Source organism: Cottoperca gobio, chromosome 24, assembly GCF_900634415.1.
Source record: "Cottoperca gobio chromosome 24, fCotGob3.1, whole genome shotgun sequence".
Classification (NCBI taxonomy): Eukaryota; Metazoa; Chordata; class Actinopteri; order Perciformes; family Bovichtidae; genus Cottoperca; species Cottoperca gobio.
Window position 1 is genome coordinate 19246101 of NC_041378.1, and position 23691 is coordinate 19269791.

Consider the following 23691-nt stretch of genomic DNA (forward strand, 5'->3'; position numbering starts at 1 on the left):
TCGTCCTGAACGAGCAACACTACACTAAAATATTGTTGGACATAGCTAAATATTATTAAACAAAAAATGACAGTACATCATTAAAGACCAGTTCCATCAGCCCAACACATTAGGGTGTGTGTATTCTGAAAGTCAGAGGCCAGATTAATAAAGTGTTTAGTTTGTTTTATCATGGGTGTACGATGCATGGGAAAGATCATTTAAATGTGAAGCTTCAAACTGAAGATGAATTAGTCTATTAATAGATCTTTGTATAGGTGCAGTTTCTGTTTAGACTCGTTACATTTAGGATACTATTCGAACGCTCTAATTGTATTGCTTCTGAACATGAGTGCAATAATAAACTATTAATATATACTCGACTATAATATACTTGAAACATGCTCTTCTTTCTCCACTACACAGTGAACACACTGATGATAGCGTCGCTGCTGTTACTGCCATTTGGATAACACTAGAAACAAAGTGCTACATACAAGACCTCTGTTTAAATGGATAATGCTACATTTTGGGAAATACAGTACGTCAGACTCCTTTCACACAGTAACGAGTAGAAGATTGATTTAAAACCATTCAAATGAAACAAACAACATTTGTGTTAATTGATGGGCTTTAAAAGGGTGTTGGCAGGCGTATAGTCTTTCTACACAACTCAGGTCTTTATGTTAAACTAAGCACACAATTCAAATATGCAAATGACTGATACACAGGACAAATGAGCAAACATTCAAAATACTGATGAGTATTTAATACAAAGCCGACCCATGTTCTAGCTCAGATACCATATAACTACAGCATCAAGCCTACTTTTTATAATTCAAGAACTTCCATAAAATCACTTTCCATTCAGTGTGCATGCAGCAGCTCCAAACTTCACACCATATAAGGACTTCCTAAACTGCAGTGACTCTAACAAAAGGACAAATGATGAAAAACAATCAAACTGGTTGTAAAAAACTGTTCATTTAATAGTAAGACTGCTGGTGGCAGTGGGTGATTTCAGAGACTATATAACCAACGCACAATAATCAACATCTTGGAATCACAAACTACACAACAATACAATCCATTTCAAAGTCTATTCATCTGCAAGTCCCACAGGGATAATTAAGACAGCAAAAAGTTGATGTCATATTTGAATTTTCAGGTAACCTTTTGACACATTAGTCCATAAATAAAAACATGCTATATACTTTTCCATAAAAAAGACAGAAATTGTACAGATAATACAGTATAATTCAAAACAACTTTTTTTTCAATAACTGGATGTGTAAAAAATGTGTCATATGTAGGACACCAGTCCGCAGCAGATTTTACTCATTCTAGTCCTGAGATTCTGCTTTACAAAAACAACAGCAAAAAAAAGTCATTTTTACAATACCACTGTGGGCCGCATGTCCTGCAGCTGCTTCAGCATCAGCTCAGAGACACCAGAAAAGGCCCCGTCTAGAATTATTTTCACCTTACTAAGTGATTTCAAATACTGCCGGTTGCTGAACCTGACACAGGTGCTGGATGTTTTTCTGCACGTCTCCGGTACATCGACCTTCCTCGCCAAGGGATGTTCACATTTATTTGACTGTTCCAGGAATTTTAAGAAAGACATTTCAAATCCCATGGGTTTAAAAGAGGCCAGTGGAGCATTGTCATCCTGCATTAGTGCAGGACAAGAGGAGTCCGATTCATCGTCCCTGCTGTAAACTACGTCAATCTTGGTTGTACGAGGAATTCTCTTGCGTTTGACTATTTTGCCGATCAGTTTCCGTGGACGTCCTCGTTTACGTTTGAGCACCACAGAGCCATCGGAACTTTCATCGTTTGATAATTTGCTGTCGAACAATGTAGCGGGGGACCCTGGTGTAGTCCTTTTGCGTAGGACAGGCTTTGAATATCCATATTCCCCTCCTTCCAGGTCAGTGTCTACCGTCACCTCGTTCTCCGACAGGTCAGAGGTGTTGTCTGATTTGGAATCGTCGCTCCTGATCGAGCGGCACTTCTGCCGAGGAAACTTTTTGCAGAATATGAAGTGACTCCTTTGCTGTTCCAGGTACTTCTCTGACAGCCCGTGTCCCATGTAATGTTTTAATATGCTCCGTTCTGATTTTGTGACCGATTCGCAACCTTTAATCATACAGGGGTATTGTAGAGGAAATTTCTTAGTGCACATTGAAGATGCCTCCACTTTAGATTTTAAGGAGGGTTTTCCATATTTAGTCCAGTGATTGTTTTTTGCCTTGCCAACTCTCTTTGTGTCACTCCCCCTCTGTAGGATCTTTTTATTGCTCTCAATGTTTTCCTTTCCATTACTTGTCTTGGTAATTTGGTAATGCAAAGTCTTAGAGTTCTGCTTCATCACCTCTTCCTTTATATGCTGACTCTTTAGTTTAGGCTGGTACAGGTCCTGATGTTTTTTCATGACATGTCTGAGCATGTTTGACTTTGTGGCATACGAACGGTCACACCCTTCAATTTCACACTTGAATGAGCCATTCAATTGTTCGGGTTTGGCCAACTTCATATCTTTATGCTGTTCTTTGACATGCCCAATATACTTCCAGAAAGCAGTGAAGGTTGCTGTGCATTCTTGGTGGCTACAAGCAAACTTGCCAAGCTTGATACTGGACAAGAGACTGCCAACCTTATCAAGACTGAATTCATGGAGCTGAAGATAATGCTGCAAAAGGTTTGGAACTTCTTGGAAAACCCGGGAGCAGTCTTTGACTTGGCATCTGAATTCCGAAATCTGTGGGATCTCTGCCTCGGGCTCCTCCTCATCATCATCATCATGATCCATCATTTCATCCAGTCCATCACTCTGGTCCTGCTCTTTGTTCACCTCCAATGCTGACAAAGCGGACTGGTGAACAGCCCTGTAGTGGAGGATCAGATTGTGCTGGATGGTGAAGGCTGCCACACAACCTTGATGAACGCAGCGATATGGTCTGTACGGATTCATGACATCACCTAAGTTTGGCTTTTTCCCTTTCGTCTTCTTGGTTCCGTCTATGCTTGGCTTAACTATTGCCTGCCTGTTGACAGCCGATTGTTTTTTGAGAGATCGAGGCCCATTAGCTTGAGGCGTGGAAGATAAAGCCTGAGTGAGAAGAGTTGATACTTTGGGCAAACGGGCTCGACCTTGCTGACCATGTGCGCGTCGAGTTGGCACCATGGGCAGGTTTCTTTGTGGTCCTTCAGACCACTGCTGTGCTGCCATCCCTGTGTGTGCTGACTGAAAGGTTGATGCAGAGGTATGGGCCTGCACTGGTGGAGTCATTGCTTGGTTGTGCATGGGCTCTGTTTGCAAGGGGCGAATGACTGTGGAGCGATTGTCATCTTGAAATTTCTGATTTGTTATGTCCATGTTAGTAAGTGACACAAATGCCTGTAATGTGTTATCACGTTTTACAGCATCTAGGGGTGAATACAGATGTGTTCTTTTCTCCATTGATGAATGAGAAGCCATTGTTGATTGAGCCGCTGGAGAAAGACAGTCTTGAATAGCAGCAGCTTTGGCCTCTCTGCGCTTCACATCTAGATCTGCAATTTCTTTAGCTGATAATTTGTGAACCGACAGGTAGTGAGCGCGGAGGTTTGAGTTACGAGTGAATCTCTTACTACATTTTTGACACTTGAAAGGAGCATATTGGCCATATCTTTTTTTAACCACATTCACCATCTCCAGTGTGTAGTTGTGAGTTTTGGAGAGGTGTTTCCAAAGTGCGTCACTTGACATGGAACTAAATGTGCAGTTCTCATACTCACAGGCAAACGGCTTGACGCTGACCTTAGTCGATCCCGTCGGGCTGTTTGTACTATTGCTACATTGTTTCAGGGAAGCTGACACCTGAACAGATATTTCTCTGACCAAGTCGAGCTTTTCAAATGCACTTTGAATTTCTGTCATCCGCTGTTGCTGACTGGCAGATAACTGAGTTGGCTCAAGATCTGCATCATTTGCCAGGACGCCTGTGGGGCTCAGTACCTCCTGCTGTGGGGTGAAGGACTCTCTGAAACAAGTAAAGCTCTGAGTGTTCAGTAGGTGTTCAATTTCGTCAGAGGTTTCTGCCATGATTGTAGAGTTCTCTTGACTAGCTGAGTCACTCTTTGCATCACAAGACATTTGATTAAGTCCATAATCATCGGAAGGACAGCTCATTGGGCCAAAAGAGATGGGACTTTTTGAATTGGCATCAGTGTTGCTTAGATGGCACATGGTGTTTCTACGTTGAAAGTCGCCAGCCAAAATCTGCTCCCGCAGTCTCTTTTTAATATCTTGCTCAGCAGTCTTCCTTTGCGTCTCAGTCTGCTTGCCACTTGTTGGACTAAGCTGACCATCAGGTAACAGTGTTTGTATCAATGCGTTTGAATCTGCGGTCTGAACGGTTTTGTCAGAGTTTTCTGTGAGAATTTGAGAAAGAAGTGGGTCAGGGAATTCCCTTCCAGCAAATGTATCAGCACTAGACTGAGGATAATGGGCTGAAGTATACGAGTTGTCCTCTGGCTTCAGATGGACATTTTCTGTATGCTGTATGACTGAGCTCCCCGGCAAGCGTTCTCCAGCTAAATAGGGAACACAAGAGTTTTGAAACAATGGCTGGGAAGCAGGTGTGTTCACAAAAAGATCCTCCATGTTGGATTCAGCCATGATTTGTTTAAGAATGTCATCATTTGACACACCAGTCCCATATTCTGGCAAATTACTTTGTGAATAATTAGGGGTGGGGTAATCTTTTGTGGCAGTTGAAACATTTATTACTGACTGACTAGGCTTCTCCTGATAAACAGCAGCAGGATTGTAAGACAACTGTGGCTGAGCAGTGCTAACCGTTTGCTCTGAATTGAGAAGGTCAAGAAATGATGCTGGCAGGTCTGTGTTAAGTTCCGCCTCGTCATACGGTTTGCAGATTGTACGCTTGGACAAATGGCCTCCAAGAGATTTCGGACTATCAAATTGTCTAAAACACCTGCAACAAACAAATTTGCCATCCCTGATAATAGCTGGCCATTTGGTCCTCCGGCTTCTTTTGGCTCGCTTTTGATTTTCAGGATTGTTTTCAGAGAAGACTGTGTTATTTTGAGGTTGGTTGTGAGAGGAAAAATGAGACTGCACATGATTTTGCATTGATTTTGTTTGTTCTGGTGCTCTGGAACCAGAGACTAAACTGCTTTGCCTCTGTGAAGCATATGGCGTAATGTCTTCAGCTTGTTGAGACACTTCCTTAGCATCGTCCATGTACAAGGGAAAAACTGACTGGGACCCATTTTCCATAAGTGTTGACTGCATTGACTCTGCTGGTCTGTTCATTGTTGAGCCAATCATAGAGCAAGATGGGGCAGTAAGTGGCAGAGCAGCACTGGTAGAATCTACTTGTGGCCTCACTTGTACGTTAGATGGATAGACTTGGGAAGAGCCACAGTTTTGAATTGATTTACTTCCAGGGTGCCAATTTTGACTTCCTGAAACCTGGGTGTGCGTAGTTATTGGATTTGTATCACTTCTTAGCTGAGAGAGAACAATGGGATTTAAAACGTTTTCCATCACGAGTGAAGCATTCTGGTTGTGGGCAGATGAGGAATGGGAATGTAAAGTAGTACAGTTTGAGCTTGTACCCATATTAACATAAGGAGGCGATTGGATAACGTTCTGCCTTTGAACTCCACCAGCTGGAACTCTGTTGCCCTGCTGGTTGTGAACTGAGGCAACTGAACCGAGATGTCCAACAGATGATGTGCCCGGTGCTTGGGCGTAGGTTATCTTGATTTTAGTTCGAGCAACTTTCCATTGCTCATAGAAATCTGGGTGAACCGTTTTCATGTGCTTGGCAACACTTCTGTAAGAGCTGTAGTGCCTTGTGCATGTTTCAAATGCACAGTGAAATCGCTCTCTCTGTCCTGGAGGGGCACCTTTGCAAGTGGAGGATGTCACAGAGTTCTCTGATCTGTTGCCAGTCAGTGGCTGAGGGGTTACTGTTGGAGGAAGTGGTTGTGACATTGCTGGCTCTATGGAGTTCTGGGGCAGTGTTAATGGTAGGTTGCTACTACACATTGGCCCTTGCTGCCCTGAAAATGCTAAGTTGCAGTCGGAGTTGTAACTTATTGATCCCGTATTTACATTACCGGGGAACATTTGTTGCTGGGCTTGCCAGACTAAATTTTCTTCAAATGGAGGTACCGTTTGATTCTGTAGGGCGGGTCTCATACTATCAAAATAATGAGCACTTGAACCATGTCTGTGTCCATGAGGATCCAACAAATGGGAATTCATAGGCTGAATCACAGAATTATTCAAACTCTGTGTCTGACTGTTGGTCGAGACTGGTGAGTTTTGTGGTTCATGTTTGACTCTGTATTGTCCCAAGGTTTCCACCGGTGCTTGTGAAGAGTTCAGCATACCGTCAATTGAAACTGGCGGCCTTTCGTTATTTGAAGCAACAGCACTCTCGGTGCTCCGGTTTTCTTGGGAATTCTCTTGTTTAATGGGAGTGCGAATGGAAAGTATTTGTTCAATGAGTGAAGGGCCTGGCTGCATATTTTGTGAGAACTGTTCAGAAGACGTACTTTCCTCTTCTTGAGTGGCATGCCCCCCGTGGTGCAAATCCAGCTGGTGTTGTGAATGGAATACCTTTCCACAGTCCACAAATTTACAAGTGAAAGTTTTATAATGCTGTGCCTCATGGTCATAGAGTTTGAAGGCCTCATTGAAAATCTTTCCACACTTTGGAAACATGCATCGAGCCTTAAAAACCGAATGAGTTTTCCTGTGTACAAGGAGTTCAGTGTTGGACAGAAAACTTGCCTTGCAGTTCAACTGTATACAGATGTAAGGCTTCACACCACAGTGTACTTGTAAATGATCATTAAGATGGGTGACATTAACAAAGTGGCGGCGGCAGTACTGACAAACAACCTTTTTGCTCTGCATTTCGAGGAAAGTCTTAGCTTCCTCATTGTCCCCGTGAGCTTTTACATGTGCAATGAGATTTTTGAAAAATTTGAAGCTCCTTCTACATTTTCCAACAGGACACACATTTTCATCACTCTCTACGTTACACCTGGACACTCTGGCATTAGCATTCTGACTCAACCCTCCATGTTTCCCTAAGGAATCACTATTTTCATGAAGTTTGTTTTCAGTCTTGGCCTTTAACGCTGCAATAACAGGGGCAGCTGTTTTAGGATCAGACAATTTCTTGTTTGTTTGCATGGCAGTCAGTCTCTCCTTACATGACTGTTTAACATGTGATGTTACATGGGGAACCAAGGAGTCTTTTGAGGTAAAGGTTTGAGCACATATTGGGCAGCTGTATACTCCACCGCTCAGATGAGTTTGTGCATGGCGTACGATCCTGTGGCCAAGAAACTCTTTGTCACACAGCACACAGTACTGCATATATGCCTGCCAGTTTCTGAACCTGGCAGATATGAACCCTTTTTCTCTCAGTTTTTTCATTTCTCTGTTTTTCTGTTTCTTGTCCGTTACATCTTTCAGTTCATAGGTGCCGCTGACTATGTGGTCTGGGATATTCGTAAACCCCTGAGTGAGGAAGTCTTCCTCTTCTTCGGGGTCCTCAGTATCATTCAGCAAGTCAATGGATGACACTATTGAAGCTTCTTCACCCATTAGTGCTAGACAATGACGCTTAAGTGTTTTCCAGTCCCAGAACTCTGGGTCAAAAGGCCACTGAGTTTTAAAAACCAGCAGGAGCTCGCAGCGTAGAGAGTTGGGAACAGGCATATTCTCCTCCTCTAGTTTTTGATCTGGTTCATTGTAAAGAGTCTCCACAGCATAGTATGAATCCACTGTGGGCTCCAAGAGGAACTCTGTCAGCTGGCAGGCTCGCTTGACTTCCAGGTCAGTGGGAAGCAAGCAGGAAATAGTTTTGCACACAGTGGCCTTGGTGTTTCCATCATTTGATTCCATTCGCAGAGCTCTTATGCACATTTCGATGCACACTGGAAGTCCAACGTTGTCAATCTATAAAAAAAAAAAAAAAGGAAGCAGAATAATTTAAAACTTCCAAAACACAAGGAGCACCAAGGACAGCTACTGTTAATAGAGCATATTCATTAAAAAATAAATAAAAAAGAGAAATTTTAAACTAAATAATCTAGGGTTACTTTTTCACCTTGACACTGGGTCTCCTTACAACTCTTTTGTAAATGACATAAATACAAGCTGATCATTATTTGTCCATGGACACAGAACTACCTTTCAAGCCTACATGCAGTGAGCATTTGATACTAAAAAGATTGCTTGAAACTTAAAAATAGTGAACACAAGATAAAATAAATGTATTGGAAGACTATGTAGGGAGTGTACTAAAACATGACGAGGGTTAAAGGATAACTTGTTTTTCATGAGACCCACACTTTGATAATACCACAACAGCGGACGGATTCCTCACCTCTGATTGGATGACCTTGATGAGGAACAGGATGTGGAAAACATTTTTGGAAAGTAAGGACATCTGGCGGCATCTGTCGAGGAAGGCCTGCTCTGATGGTTCCAATCGCTTCAACAGCTTGCTCCAAAACAGAGTGAGCTCCCTGTTTAAAGAAAGGGAATTCATTGCCAATTAATTATCTGTATTTTCATAATATCTAAAGATTCATTGAGGCTCAAACTGAGCATCAGCATGTCAATACTACTAAATGTATCAACAAAACATAAAGACACAAACAGGTAGAGTTTTATCAGCCAACACAACATACTGATAACAAAGATAACCACAAACTTAAATAAATACTAAAACAAACTACAGTCCCCCTCCCAAAGTGTTTCAAACCTAGGTTTTTGATCACAATAAAACAAAGAAAATAGCATGTTGTTGTGTAAAGGTTGCAGTTATAGACAGCAGAGAAACTCCATGACATGTTGATTCAATATGAGCTGTTGGTTCATTTGGACTGAATCAACATATGCAGAACAATTTGTTTCAGTATATTTCTTTACACCAGCAGCATGTCACATTTTACTTGAAAAGCTGATTAGTTTAGCTAAAGCTGAAATAATTCAGACAAACACAGCTAACAATTTATAACTATATTTAAAAAATCAGTTTGTTTTATATTTGGGTTGGGCTGCGGTCAACATGTCGAAGTGTCCTTGGGAAAGAAACTGCTCCGTGTGTGTGTGTGTGTGTGAATGTTATCATTACTGATAATGGTATGGTAGCGCTTTGAGTGGTCGCAAAGCACGATATAAATGCAGTCCATTTAACATTTTACACCTTTTAGTATCGCCTCAGCTCGCTTGGAACCTCGCCTGAGGTGGTACTAAAACAAGTACCAGGTACTCTCCTTGGTGGAAAACCAAAGAAGAGCGACCCGAGTCAAGTAGAACCATACCATGCAGTGGAAAAGCGGCATACGTTATTTGGTTTTGCCCCGTCAAGGATACATTTCTTCTCCCTATAAAACAAAGAACCCATATATGAACATCAAATGGGGTGGGTTGTGTTTTCTTACCAAGCACAGTAAGTATCTCCTTGGAGAAGCTGACGGGTCAGGAAGGCAGAACATAAGCTGAAAGCTGCCCTCTCGTCTCCGTCTGACTCCAGGTTGCAGATCATCTCTAATGCATCGCGGCAATCCTCCTTTGAAAGCTGTTATGATAGACGCAATGTATACAGTAGGTAGAATTCCATATACAGTATATCCACAAAGTATTCTAAAGTAATAGGAGTTTCCATAAATATATATTTAATAAAACTCAAGTATCCAGTTACACTTACCTCGTCCATCAGCTGGTCCTGTTCTGAGGTAGCACAGAGGCACACAAGGTACATCTGCTTGAAAGGTCCCTTTCCTTGGAAGGCAGGACACTCAGAGCACGCCTCTGCCAGCAATGCAGCCTTCCCCAGCGGAGTCTCCTTCATTAGCTGCTTCACTCTCATCTCCAACAGCACCAGCCCCTCATGCACCAGGAACTCCTCAACTAAAAACCATTGGGAGTATTGATTAATGACATTTTCATTCAGACTTTATAAACTGTGTTTAAAGGATTTTTAGCAAAGAAAAGCTGTCAAGCCCGGCAACCGTCAATTGCAGGAAGAACTCGGAAGGAGCCACTTATTACGTGAGAATAGCTTGAGCTGTTGTTGCTAGCTTCAGGGCTAACCAGAGCCCCTAAACTTTTATCAGCAGGTGGTCTTAAGGAGTTGTAGCAAATTAAGAATTTCACTGTGCAGGGAAACACTTTGACTCGATAGGAATAGTGACACGGTAAAATGTCACTGACAAAGCAGGGTCCGTGTTTAAAGACCGGTCGGGTGCCGACATCACCACAGAACACTGAGAACAGTGCGTCCTGGTGACGGTCACGCCGGGAAGGGCATATTTCAACTTAAATATGCGTAGCTTGCTTCCAAAATTGGACTATAAATGTGTTACTGAGTGAAACTACAGACATTGTTATTCATACAGAAAAACCTGGCTCAGTGCCAAAGCTCCTAATGAAGTAAAATCCATTACTGGATATAACTCCTTTAGATGTGAAAGGAGAACTATAAAATCAGAATAACATGTCTTATTCAAGACCCAGACTTAACGCTAAATCGGATACATACTATACCGCAAATGCTTCACAATTATTACTTTCACATGCAGTCTAGTCTTGTATAATTAATTAACAAGAACAGGAATTAAATATTGTAGTAGATCAAATTCCATTTAACCAATCTGTTCAGCTCAGGTCTAATGTTAACCAACTGACCTTGTTTTCTTCTGAGTGAGGTAGTGAAAGAGTTGATTCCCAAATGAAAAGATCGAAACATTATGGCCATTCTTACACAGGTCTTTAACAATGCATTTTGTATGTTTATGTAGCTACATACATCTGAGACATAACACATGGCCATAGGAAAAACAAACTAAAACTAAAATAGAGTAAACTAAGACTTAATCTCGCTGAAAAACTCAACTAAAACTTGCAAACACACTCCGAGATGGACTAAAACTAATCTACAATGAAATACAAAAGTCAAAATTAAAATAGTCTAACATGCAAAGCGATTTTCGCAACTTATCGACTAGTTGATGTAATCGACAGATCTCTAAAACTGAGTGTCTCCACAAAGATTCCTGCAAAAGCATCACTTTAAATCTTGCTTTTACAAGTGAAGTGCCGTGAATAAGTAATTCATTAAAAGTAAAGAGTAAACTAAATGTCTTGGGCAGAGTGAGTGAGGACCACACAAGCTGCAGGTATGTTACATGCTGTTAACATTAGCAGTACTTTTCCCAGCGATTGATTGTTTGTTTTGTTGCTGCTTTAACAAAGCTAAGTCCAGGACAATATGGGTTACATATGTGATAAGAAAGAGACTTTAGCAGGAACGCTAATGTGGTTGTTGTTCCAAGTCTACATAAACAGGTACCCAAAAAGATTCTGTCAAATTTAAGCAAAACTAGGGGGCGCCATCATAAAACCAAAAAAATACAATGTATAAATGGGCGAGGGTCGGTTTGTGAGGGCAGCGATTGCATCAGGATGGTGGCACTGACTGTTACAATATGACAGTTGATAATGCTATACCACTTTATGACCAGAGATTCAATGCCTCAAACCATTTGTAGTTTTGGGATCTGCAAACTGTCACAAAGACGGTGTAGGAACTCTGAAATACAGAACAGGAGCTCACCTTGTTCAGTCTGGAGGTTTTCGTTGGACAGAAGGCCTTGCAGGACCCTGTTGGACCAAACGCCATCATACTGGCCCAAAGCAGAGAGCAGGGACAGCTGAGTGATTCCACTCTCCTGCAGCTTACTGGAAGCATACTGTACACAAAAAGGGGAAATCCATGACTTCAGGACAAAATAAAGAAGGCATGTGAATATCTAAAGTTGTAGTCTACTTAGTCAAGTTTTGATAGAGTTTGAAAAGCAAGTTTATGGAAACCTAATTAGTTAAACTACAGGGCGTGAACCTTGCATATGATGGGAGTAAATTCAGTTTTACTCACTTGAATCTGTAGCCCTAAACAGTGTTTATTGCAGTTTGTGGACATTTTAAAAGCTAAGGGGGAGACAGCACTTTGTCATGGGGTGCCAAACTTTCTGGCCGTGCAATTTCTTAAAATAAATCTACTTTTCTTTTTCAAAATGAGAATCCTCAGCTTTACCTGCACTGATGACTTGAATTCTTCCCATAAGACATCCGGAACATCCATCTTCAGTGAGAGCAAAAGCTCCACAAAACTCCTGCAGAACACATGGGCAATCAACACAAACACAATATTGATCTTTGCATGCACTTTAAACATGAGCGCAGAAACTTTGGGAAGAATTAATGAAGAAAGCAAAAGATTTAACTTTTCAAGCAGGGCATGATGGTGATTGATTATGGGGGTAAAACCTATATCTTATCTGCAGATAATCACATCTTTAATGGCACTTACAGTGAGAGCCTCTCAACCACAAGAGGAACATTTCCACACTCCAATGAGAGGTATGGAGAGGCCTGCGAGTAACTCTGCAGTGCAACTATGTACACTTCCACCAGCGCCAAAGGCTCTTCTTCTATCCTCCAGCGGCCTGCATACTCCAGCAGTGTCTACAGAGAGGGAACCACAGTCATTCACTTACTAAACAATTTAGATCCTGTTGCACTGAAAACCTTTACCAGCAGTTTGAAACCCCCCCCCCCCAGAAGAATTAGGGCTGAGCAGACAAAGAACTGACTGCCACCTATTGAAACAAAAAGTTCAACTGAAAATATTTATTCCAAATACAGCAGTGATACAAAATGCCGTACTTTGTTGCAAAAGAACATCAAAGGCAATACAGTGAGTTCCCATTAAGGCCTTGATTGCAACAAACACTGGGAGGACTCCAATTGTTATTTTTTCAAACAAAAAGATCTAATTCTTAGTATTATTGTTACCATTTTATTCATCATTACCCGTTCATTAACATCCCTTAGGTTCGAAAGAGCTGCATCCTAATTCAACTTTGACCTGCCATATTTACAGGTGACTTGTTTAAACCCATCTGATTTTCTGACCAATCAAGTTATTTAAGTTACTAAAGTTGTGTTGCGGTGTGCACAGGTGTCACATGTATAACATAAACACTAGGAATGATGGGCAACCTTCCAAAGACAAAACACAAATTATGAAAAACTTTGATGTCTTGGTCCACAGCACAGCGTTACTTTAATGCACTTATGGCTTGTTTATTTTTTGTGTATAAAATATTCAATAAATAGTATAAGGTAGTGGTTAGATATTCATTCTGTAATGATTTATTCTGATGAGAAAAACAAAAAAACAACACATACTAAATATTCCTGCCTATTAGCATCTTCGACATAACATTTATGCTGACCTTGGGCAGAAAAGCAGAAGCAGTTTCGTCAGGCTGAATATCTGCAGGAGAGCCGCCTGACAAGGCTGCTCCATTCACAGAGCATGCAATGATAAACCCAGGGGACCCGTATCAGCCTTGTATATATTTTATACAGTGTATATATATATATATATACACATTTTATTTTTTATTATTTATATATCGCAGTGTTTCCCCTACCATTGTCTTGGCAGGGTACAGGAGTTTTTTTTATTCACAACTCACTTTTCACATTGACAGGTCTCTTTTATGAAATAAACTAAACGCTTATGCTATTGATCTAATTTATGTGCATGTTTCAGTTTGTACTGTCTACTTTGTGCATTCACATTCTCTCCTTCGCTCCGTTTTGTGAAGGGCGGGGCTTCACAGCTGACACACACACACACACGGAGAAAGGAGAGGGGAGAACTAAATAGAAACCGCGCCACGCACGCAATCTTTTTTTGATTGATTGATTGAGCCTAGAACAGGATCAGGGCTCCAGACTGCAACTAGCATGGTTGAATCTGCAAAAATAATTTGTGGGTGTGCGAGTCAAAATTTCACATGCACGTTGATCATTATCATTGGTGCTGCCAGAGCAGAGACATCGGCCACTTTCTTCAATCTCCGGCAAAATCTCAAAAGTCAACTTGACAGGCTCGTGGGGAGGGTCGAGTCCGCCACAGCCATGTGCCTGGGGACCACATTTGTGCATGCGAAGCAGAAAATGCTCCCCTGCAAGGATGGTTTGCATAATTTTTATAAGTGCATGTTTTGAGACTAAATATATCTCCATATGCGGGTACATAGCGTGATGCACGTCTACTATGCAAAACAATACATTTAGCTGTTACCGTGTTCCAAACTCGAAGCTTCCTCAACACCAGTGAAGCCTCTTGTAGTCATGGATATGGTTGAAAGAAAACATCCCCTGATTAAAAGGCATGCATTTGTGAAGTTACTTGCTCTTGTTGAGGAAATTGCCCCTGGATTACTGGAAGGGGAATGGCAAGTAGCACTAAGTTTTGGAAGCAGCTGAAACTAGACAGCCGCTTTCGTTTTTCAAAAATTTAAAACAGAATCATTTTTAACACTTAATTATTAAACTGATAACAATCTTGGCTGTTATACTCCACAGTTTCAGAAAAAGTGATGTCAGCAATGTTTCTGGGTTCTCTCTCCAACATACAAATCATATGGATTTGACTTGATCAATCCTAAGCCTAAACTAAAATATAACTCTTTTGAAAGCCTTGTTCTTACGCTCTCAAACCCAACATGGAAAACAATAAAGCCAGTTTTATTTGTTACTGTGTACCGCCCTCCTGGTCCGTATTCTGAATTTCTATCTGAATTCTCAGAATTTTATCAAATTTAGTCCTTAAAACAGATAAAGTAATTTATTGTAGGTGACTTTAATATTCATGTGGATGTTGATAGTGACAGCCTTAATAATGCATTTATCTCAATATTAGATTCAATTGGGTTCAGTCAAATGTACATGAACCAACTCACTGTTTAAACCACACTCTGGACCTTGTTCTGGGATATGGTGTTGAAATTGAAAGTTTATCAGTGTGTCCACATAATCCTCTTTTATCAGATCATTTTTTAATAACTTTTGAAGTCCTGTTACTGGACTACAAGCCAGTAGGCAAAATATCCTACGCTCGATGTTTATCTGAAAGTGCTGTGACTAAATTTAAGGAAGTGATTCCATCAGCACTTAATTCAATACCAGGACTCAATATCAATATAATGGAGGACTCCAATGCTAACTTTAGTCCCTCCCACATTAATCATCTTGTTGATAGCGCTGCAGCCTCACTGCGAATAACACTTGACTCTGTCGCTCCTCTAAAGAAGAAGATCATAAAACAGAAAAAGAAAGCTCCATGGCTTAATTTACAAATCCGCAAACTAAAACAAAAGTCGAGAAATCTTGAAAGTAAATGGCGTTCTACTAAATTGGAAGAATCTCGTTTAGTCTGGTTAGATCATCTTAAAACGTATAAGAAGGCTCTCCGTAATGCCAGAGCAGCTTATTACTCTTCGTTAATAGAAGAAAATAAGAACAACCCCAGGTTTCTTTTCAGCACTGTAGCCAGGCTGACAGAGAGCCACAGCTCTACACAGCCTTCTGTTCCTATATCTCTCAGTAGTGACGACTTCATGAGCTTCTTTAACGATAAAATTATAATTATTAGAGACAAAATTAATCTCCTCCTGACCTCAATTGGTAATGACTTAACTTCAACTGTTGGAATTTTATAAACATCTGTAACTCCTGAAATATATCTAGACTGTTTTACTCCAATCAACCTTAACCAACTAACTTCAACAATCTCATCGTCTAAACCATCAACCTGTCTTTTAGACCCGATTCCAACTACCGTAAACTGTTTAAAGAAGTTTTACCCTTAATTAACACTTCGTTATTAAATATGATCAACCTGTCTCTATTATCTGGCTACGTACCAAAATCCTTTAAAGTAGCTGTAATAAAACCACTTCTTAAAAAGCCTAGTCTTGATCCAGAGGTTTTAGCCAACCATAGGCCGATATCTAACCTTCCCTTTCTCGCTAAAATCCTTGAGAAAGCAGTCGCAAAACAGTTGTGTGACCTTTTACATAATAATAGTTTATTTGAGGTTTTTCAATCTGGATTTAGAGTTCATCATAGCACAGAGACGGCACTGGTGAAAGTTACCAATGACCTTCTATTGGCATCAGACAAAGGACTTGTCTCTGTTCTTGTCTTGTTAGACCTCAGTGCTGCTTTCGACACTGTTGATCAGGACATTCTACTACAGAGACTGGAACATTGTGTTGGCATAAAAGGAACCGCACTAAGCTGGTTCAAGTCCTATTTATCTGAGCGATCTCAATTTGTACTTGTTAACGATAAATCCTCCATGACAGCCAAAGTCAGTCTTGGAGTTCCGCAGGGTTCTGTACTTGGACCGATTCTATTCACCTTGTATATGCTTCCTTTGGGCAATATTATAAGGAACCACTCTATAAACTTTCATTGTTATGCGGATGATACCCAATTATATCTATCAATTAAACCAGATGAAACCAATCAATTGGCTAAACTTCAAGCATGCCTTAAGGACATAAAAACTTGGATGTCTAGCAACTTTTTGATGTTAAACACAGACAAAACTGAAGTTATTATACTTGGCCCTAAACGCCTCCGAAACGCATTTTCTAATGACATAGAAGCTCTGGATGGCATTAACTTGGCCTCCAGCACCACTGTAAGGAATCTTGGCGTCATCTTTGATCAAGATCTGTCGTTTAACTCCCACATAAAACAAATCTCAAGGACTGCCTTCTTTCATCTACGTAACATTGCAAAAATAAGACACATCCTGTCTCAAAATGATGCAGAAAAACTAGTCCATGCATTTGTTACTTCAAGGCTGGATTACTGCAACTCATTGTTATCAGGTTGTCCCAAAAAGTCGCTTAAGACTCTTCAGTTGATCCAAAATGCAGCGGCACGTGTATTGACTAGAACAAGGAAATGGGATCATATTACTCCTGTATTAGCTGCACTGCACTGGCTCCCGGTAAAATACAGAATAGAATTCAAAATCCTTCTCCTGACTTACAAATCAATTAAAGGTCAGGCTCCAGCATATCTTAAAGATCTCATAGTACCTTATAAACCAACTAGAGCATTACGCTCCCAGACTGCAGGGTTACTTGTGGTTCCTAGAGTCTCTAAGAGTACAATGGGAGCCAGAGCCTTCAGCTATCAAGCTCCTCTCCAGTGGAACCAGCTTCCAGTTTGTGTTCGGGAGGCAGACACTCTCCACATTTAAGAGTAGGCTAAAGACTTTCCTTTTTGATAAAGCTTATAGTTAGGGCTGGCTCAGGTTTGCCCTGGATCAGCCCCTAGTTATGCTGCTATAGGCTTAGACTGCCGGGGGACACCTCCCTGCTCTCTTCTTCTCCCTCTCTATCTGTATGCATTTATGTAAATGTATGTTACTAACTCACCATCCGGGGTATCATCCCCGGAGTGTCTGTGTCTCATGTGGCAGGTTGCCACTGATAAAGTTTACGTCAGGATCAGGAATCGTGACAGCGCCTGCTGACCTGGTCCTGCTGGACACCAGGAAGCCTTATTGACATTTTCCTGGATTCATCCAAACTTTCTATTTCTTTTTTTTCCAACACAACATAATTTCTGTCAAATGTTGTATTTGTACTATGTTGTTTATCCTGTACACACGACATCTATTGCACGTCTGTCCGTCCTGGGAGAGGGATCCCTCCTCAGTTGCTCTCCCTGAGGTTTCTTCCATTTTTTCTTTTAGGAAGTTTTTCCTTGTGCGATGTGAGGGTCTAAGGACAGAGGATGTCGTAACCTGTACAGTCTGTAAAGCACACTGAGACAAATGTATAATTTGTGATATTGGGCTATACAAATAAATTTGATTTGATTTGATTTGATTTGACTAAAAACAAGTGGTTCACCTACACTGATAATAAGAGATGTCCTGGGACATATGACTATATACATATCATCCAAATGATATGAAACAATACGAATTTCTATCGTGATGTTGAAAAACCACCGGTCAAATTGCGTTGCTGCGTCATTTGGACAACACTTTACATTGTGATCCTTGCATGTGAGAGCGAAACTAGAGGCTCCATTTTGCTAATGTAACATGTGCCTCCTGCATGTTATATTTAATACCTTAAAAAAAAAACCCTTGTATTATAGAATTTAATTTATAGTTATTTTACCTTCATTGGATAGGTGTAAGATGTACATATGTGTCATTTTAATATTTTCAATACAGTCAGCTGGACTGTTACTGCTCCCAAAAGTAAAGAAATAATAGTCACTTGCGACGAGCGAGAGAGCGAGAGAGAGACAGGCGCTGCTGCTCCGAAAGCAAACAGCTGTTGTGGAGCAGAGAAGAAAACCTGCGGTCCATGGGACAGTCTCGTGTACTCGCAACTCTTATTGATCTTCCCATAGTGTCGACACAAAACAAAAACAAAATGTATGGCTTTGCGGAGCGCCACCCAGTCCAGAGAAAGCGCCAATTTGCGTGTTTAGGAACCGATAAGCAGAACCAAACTCTTTATTTGGGATACCCGGTACTTGGCATTTTGGATTTGGTTCTTACTTGGAACCATGTTTCGGGTCTCAACCCTAGGCCTGTATCACCCAGGTGAGTGTGTGTGGCTGTTTAATGACATTCTGTAAATATTAATGTATAGTAGATATAAGCAAGGAATTAATAACGTTAACATCCAAAAGGGATTATGTATGTGTGCTGATCAAACTGTATCCATCATAATTGTTAAATTAGTAATAAATTCTAAGAACCTTTGATCCTGGTCATGGTTTGATCGTTGGTCCTGTAATTAGACAATTAAAAGGTATTTGACTTGGCTACAGAAATCATTAATAAGTATTTTCTTTGATTGCAATTTTATTTTATACTGAATAGTTTTAATGAGACTGGACTTGTCTCCCCCAGACCCCAAAGTGTTTGTTAGCAAATAAATCATCTGAAAATTGACGTTGGAGCTGTCTGTGTTTCTCCATTGGAATGTAACTGTCAGCAGTTAGTCCATCAACATCATCAAGCACACAACGCAGAGACGGTTGGCTGTCAGCGCAGCGCAAAAGAGTTTAACAAGGTCGTTAAGAACAGTGTATATATAGTAAAAAAGAAGAGAAAGACCCCTGTTACACTAACATGAAGAGGGCATAATATGCAGGAACGATATCAGACTCCCAACCAAAACAAGAAGAGCCCCTACCTTAATGAGGGCTACTTCTGTCGTTTGGTTGCAAAAAGTAAGACATGGACAAGAAAAGGTGCAGGCGATCCGTTTTCATTAACCGGCATGACGGGCCTTTATGTTCTTCACCTTAAACGGGAATGTTATGTTTGTTGTCCCTTAGGCAGGGACAGTATTTCTGTTGTAAAACCCTCTACAGACACTTACAGCAGTTAACGGATAAATACAAGTACCTATAGGGAAGTTTTCAGACTACATGTACACTACTTGTACTTTGCAATGACACCGAATGTAAACAAAGCAGGTCTAAAGTCAGCACAAAAAACACTCTACAGCTACCTTCCATTATTATACAATGATATAATAATCAGTGAGGTTATGTAGGCTATACACCTCACATGCAGTTAAATCAGACCAAGATGCATCTCTTTAAATGATTATGGGCTTTAATGTCTGCCACCTGTCTTGTGAAATGCATTTATCAACTGCTTACATTTGCTGTCCCCCAAGATGTAGGATAAGCCTATATTTATTTATTTTTTCTATATAATTTCACTTGAAACTTATGTTCATTTTGTACTTAAGTTCTTATTAAAATCAGAAAATACTTGAGTACTTTTCATTTGTCATGTATTCATAATCCATTCACACAGGATTAATGAAAAATAGGCTTGACCATGTGATTATTTCATATAGCCCTAGATAGATATATTGAATTACCAGAAAACATGCTATATTGAGATATGAAATTACCAATATCGGGATAGAATATTTTGGCCATATCAATCAAAAACGCCCGGCGTCTAAGCAAAATATTACATATTACAGATAATCAATAATTTATGGAAAGCCGCTGGTCATTATTTGTCTTATTTTCCCTGTATAAATATAGTTTTATATATTTCTAGTTGACATTTATAAACACTATTGCAAATGGCAGTCGGTGTTTGTGGTTAATGTTGTGTTGTTGTGCTATTTAGCAACAAATTCTGAAGGTGACAAATTGACAATCTCTCCATCTTTGAGGTGTGCGATTTGACCTAAAATGTATTGTATCTAAAAGTTCACAGTATTTAAAAAATAAAAAGGGATACAGATGTTTTTATGAGCTCCAAATAAGTAGATGCTGTTGGACCAGTACTGTAAAAAGATACATGGACCATGAGCAGTGTGGCTTGGCTGTGGCTCATCTAGAGATTTGGCGTGTCGCTCGAGGTACTCTGCAAAAATAGACAGTGAAAATGATCTGTTGATGGCTGGCAGTAGCAGCGCTGCAGCAGCAACACTGCCTGTGTGGATACCACATGTGTACGAGCCATTGCAGTTCAGCGGCTGCAGTGGCATTGCTCACCCTGGCTATCTGCAGGGTTCCTACACCTTTTCCAAATTCAAGCGATTTTCAAGCAAATTCCAGCTGTAGTAAAATATACAGTATACAATAGCTGCACTGATTAGTTCACTTATTCATCACATTAAATAAGATGTTATTGTGTTATAAACCATGCTTGGTGCATTACTCCTCCAATGCAGGACCTGGATTTAGCAATGCAATTAGGTTCTCACTGACTTATTTTATTTCTTTATCTAAAAAGCGAACTATAGCACCTACAAACCCTGTGTGTGCACGCTCTAACCTGTTAACATGGGTGCAAATATGAAAAGCTAGAGGTTCCACGATGTGGCAGCCTAGTAGTTCATCTGGCAAGTAGATATCCCTTGTGTGGGTGTTGAAACCAAAACTGTGTGTGTTTATCACATTAACGCCAGTACAGCAAAATCCATGTTGTGGCAGAACAAGACATCGGTGACTATGATGAAACCTGTATATCACCCAGCTCTAGTCTGTCTTTATATAATAATAATAATAATAATAATAATAATAATAATAATAATAATAATGGTCAGCAGCAACAACAGCTGCACATAAAACACACCTTTTGGCCCTTGGCTCTGAATGCTTGGGGGACACTAATTGGGAAAACCTGTTCTATAGACTATATATTTGCATATTCCCTTCGTTTCTGGAGACAGTGGACATATTATATCCGCTAACCAAGAAATAGCAAGCACAAGATGCTTGGTGCAGATCCGCCCTCCCTGTACTCTCTTATGCTTACAGAATACGGTACACACATCTCTGCAAGTGAATTGTGCGGATGTCTTACTAATGGGCAACGTGCAGGATACATGGGGCACTGCCTTCAAATGATGTTATATTGTTTTAGTATACAACTTTGGGGGAAAACGGCTTGACACTTCTGAAAAAGCTTGCATTGGCACGTACAAACACGAAATTCATTGCGGGAAAAACTCACAAATCCTTGCTGTTCTCACGTGAAGTCTAATCAGATTTGTTATATTTCACTTAAGGAAATTAACTTAAAAATAGGGTACGTTGTTGTTGACAGCAAATTGAGGGGCGCTGGCTACAACAACCCCCCATTACAAAGCAAGACCATTTCGTTTTGCTAACCCGAGAGCTAGACAATCAGCAAAATTATGCTCACGTGCACGCGCATGTAGCCAAACATACAAGGCTAAAAGCTAACGCTGGCTATCTGCAGGTAGAACCGTTCTGGCTAATAAGTGGGAATAGTTGACGTTATCACCCTGAACCAAACATGAAAACGGGGTAGTATTCATCTGTTGGAATCAGTCTATGACAGATTGAGAGAGATATACACCTATCTAACGGGATTTTACAGCCAATAACATTACGGTTATCGATCGTTAACTTACCTCCTTCAGAAACAGCTATGAGCTAGCGGGTGCTAGTAGCTAGTTTAGCTAAAATAGCCATATTAGCGGACAGATTGAGTTCCATTTGTTCTACATCCCCGATTAGCCTAAATTGAAAATCACCTCCCCTTCACCGAATAGCCGAAGCATAAGCACTGCACAAGGTTCTGTTCTGCAACTGTTATATAGCTCGAAAACCAAACCTTTCCTTTGATTATCTAGACCATAACGTTACCTTTTTTGTAACATGCTAGCTTGTTGGCTAACGTTAAATATGTTAGGTGTAATTACTCACCTTACAAAACTCTTGGCAATACTCAGAAGAGGTTTGGGCTGGTGAGTCGCCACTTTCTCTAACCACGACTTCTTGTAGTTCTTGCAACCGTTGTCTGAGTTCCCCAATCGTTTCACTGATACTGTTCTCAGGACTACGGTCCTGCTCGGCCTCCTCGTCCGCCATCTTCACAACCAGCTCCAGCGCGTACCACTACGCGTAGTTACGTTTACGTAGTGATGCAATGCAAACTGCAGAGGTCACATCCGGATGAGTTTAGAAAACTAATAAAATGTACTTGAACTACATATTTTTTTCACTACTGAATGTAAACAGCTTTCTCTACTCTGCTTTTATATACTGTGTATTATGTCTGTGTAATTTGATATTTTTTATTTCTTACCCCTGACACCATGCTTCCTCTACTTGTTATTTGTTGTTGTTATTACAACAATTACAGAGAAGCAGTCATTGGCAATCCAAATCTTAGATCTCGTGCTCCCTCCAACAATGCTCATTAAATATGTATAAAGAAAGACATGGAAGTTCAAATGAAGGGTAGGTCTATATAAAATATGAAATCAAATCAAACTATAAAGCCAGGAATCTCTGTATGTATGTATGTATGTATGTATGTATGTATGTATGTATGTATGTATGTATGTATGTATGTATGTATGTATGTTTGTATATATATAGGCCAATGGGACCTTTTTACATTATTTACACTTGGTGGGTGTGTTCCTGGCGACCCTGTGTCAGATTTGGTGCAATTTGAACAAGCGTCATGTCTAATATTAATAAACGTTGAATAAACAAACGAACAGCGCTCTGTACAGCAGCACGGACAGGGCTTTAGATCTCTGCAGACTGAGTCAAGCATGTCGTCTGCAGCAGGCCTTAACAGGCTGTGGCTTATTGACAGCAGCTCACTTTTGCTGATGGGTGCTGGATATACTAACGTTACATGGATGCTGGATATGTGGTACATGGTGGTCTAGTGCTCTAGTGGTTAGGCTTCCAAATAGAACACCGGAAGGTTGAGAGTTCAATACTTGCCACCATTGTGCCCCTCACTCTGGATAAGAGCGACTGCTAAATGACATGTAATATAATGTAATATGCAAACGTTACATGGATGCTGGATATACTAACGTTACGTGATGCTGATATAATAACGTTACGTGATGCTGATATACTAACGTTACGTGATGCTGATATAATAACGTTACGTGATGCTGATACAATAACGTTACGTGATGCTGATACAATAACGTTACGTGATGCTGATACACTAACGTTACGTGATGCTGATACACTAACGTTACGTGATGCTGATACACTAACGTTACGTGATGCTGATATAATAACGTTACTTGATGCTGATACACTAACGTTACGGGATGCTGATATAATAACGTTACTTGATGCTGATACACTAACGTTACGTGATGCTGATACACTAACGTTACGTGATGCTGATACACTAACGTTACGTGATGCTGATATAATAACGTTACTTGATGCTGATACACTAACGTTACGTGATGCTGATATAATAACGT

General features: G+C 40.5%; 1 protein-coding gene across 2 annotated transcripts; it reads right to left on the bottom strand.

The window, feature by feature from the left end:
• Positions 1-733: 733 nt before the first annotated feature.
• On the bottom strand, positions 734-22334 carry znf292b (zinc finger protein 292b). 2 transcript variants are annotated; one of them, XM_029425709.1, is made up of 8 exons: positions 22148-22334; positions 12399-12553; positions 12123-12201; positions 11643-11778; positions 9735-9937; positions 9469-9605; positions 8406-8547; positions 734-7975 (listed from the first exon to the last, which is right to left on the bottom strand). In XM_029425709.1, the coding sequence occupies exons 1-8, from the start codon at positions 22310-22312 to the stop codon at positions 1373-1375; spliced, it is 7620 nt and encodes a 2539-aa protein (XP_029281569.1). In that variant the 5' UTR covers positions 22313-22334; the 3' UTR covers positions 734-1372. The 2 variants fall into 2 exon arrangements, with proteins under 2 accessions (XP_029281569.1, XP_029281570.1); XM_029425710.1 differs by lacking the exons at positions 734-7975; positions 9469-9605 and adding an exon at positions 9349-9411 and having other exon boundaries at positions 8442-8547.
• Positions 22335-23691: the final 1357 nt, after the last annotated feature.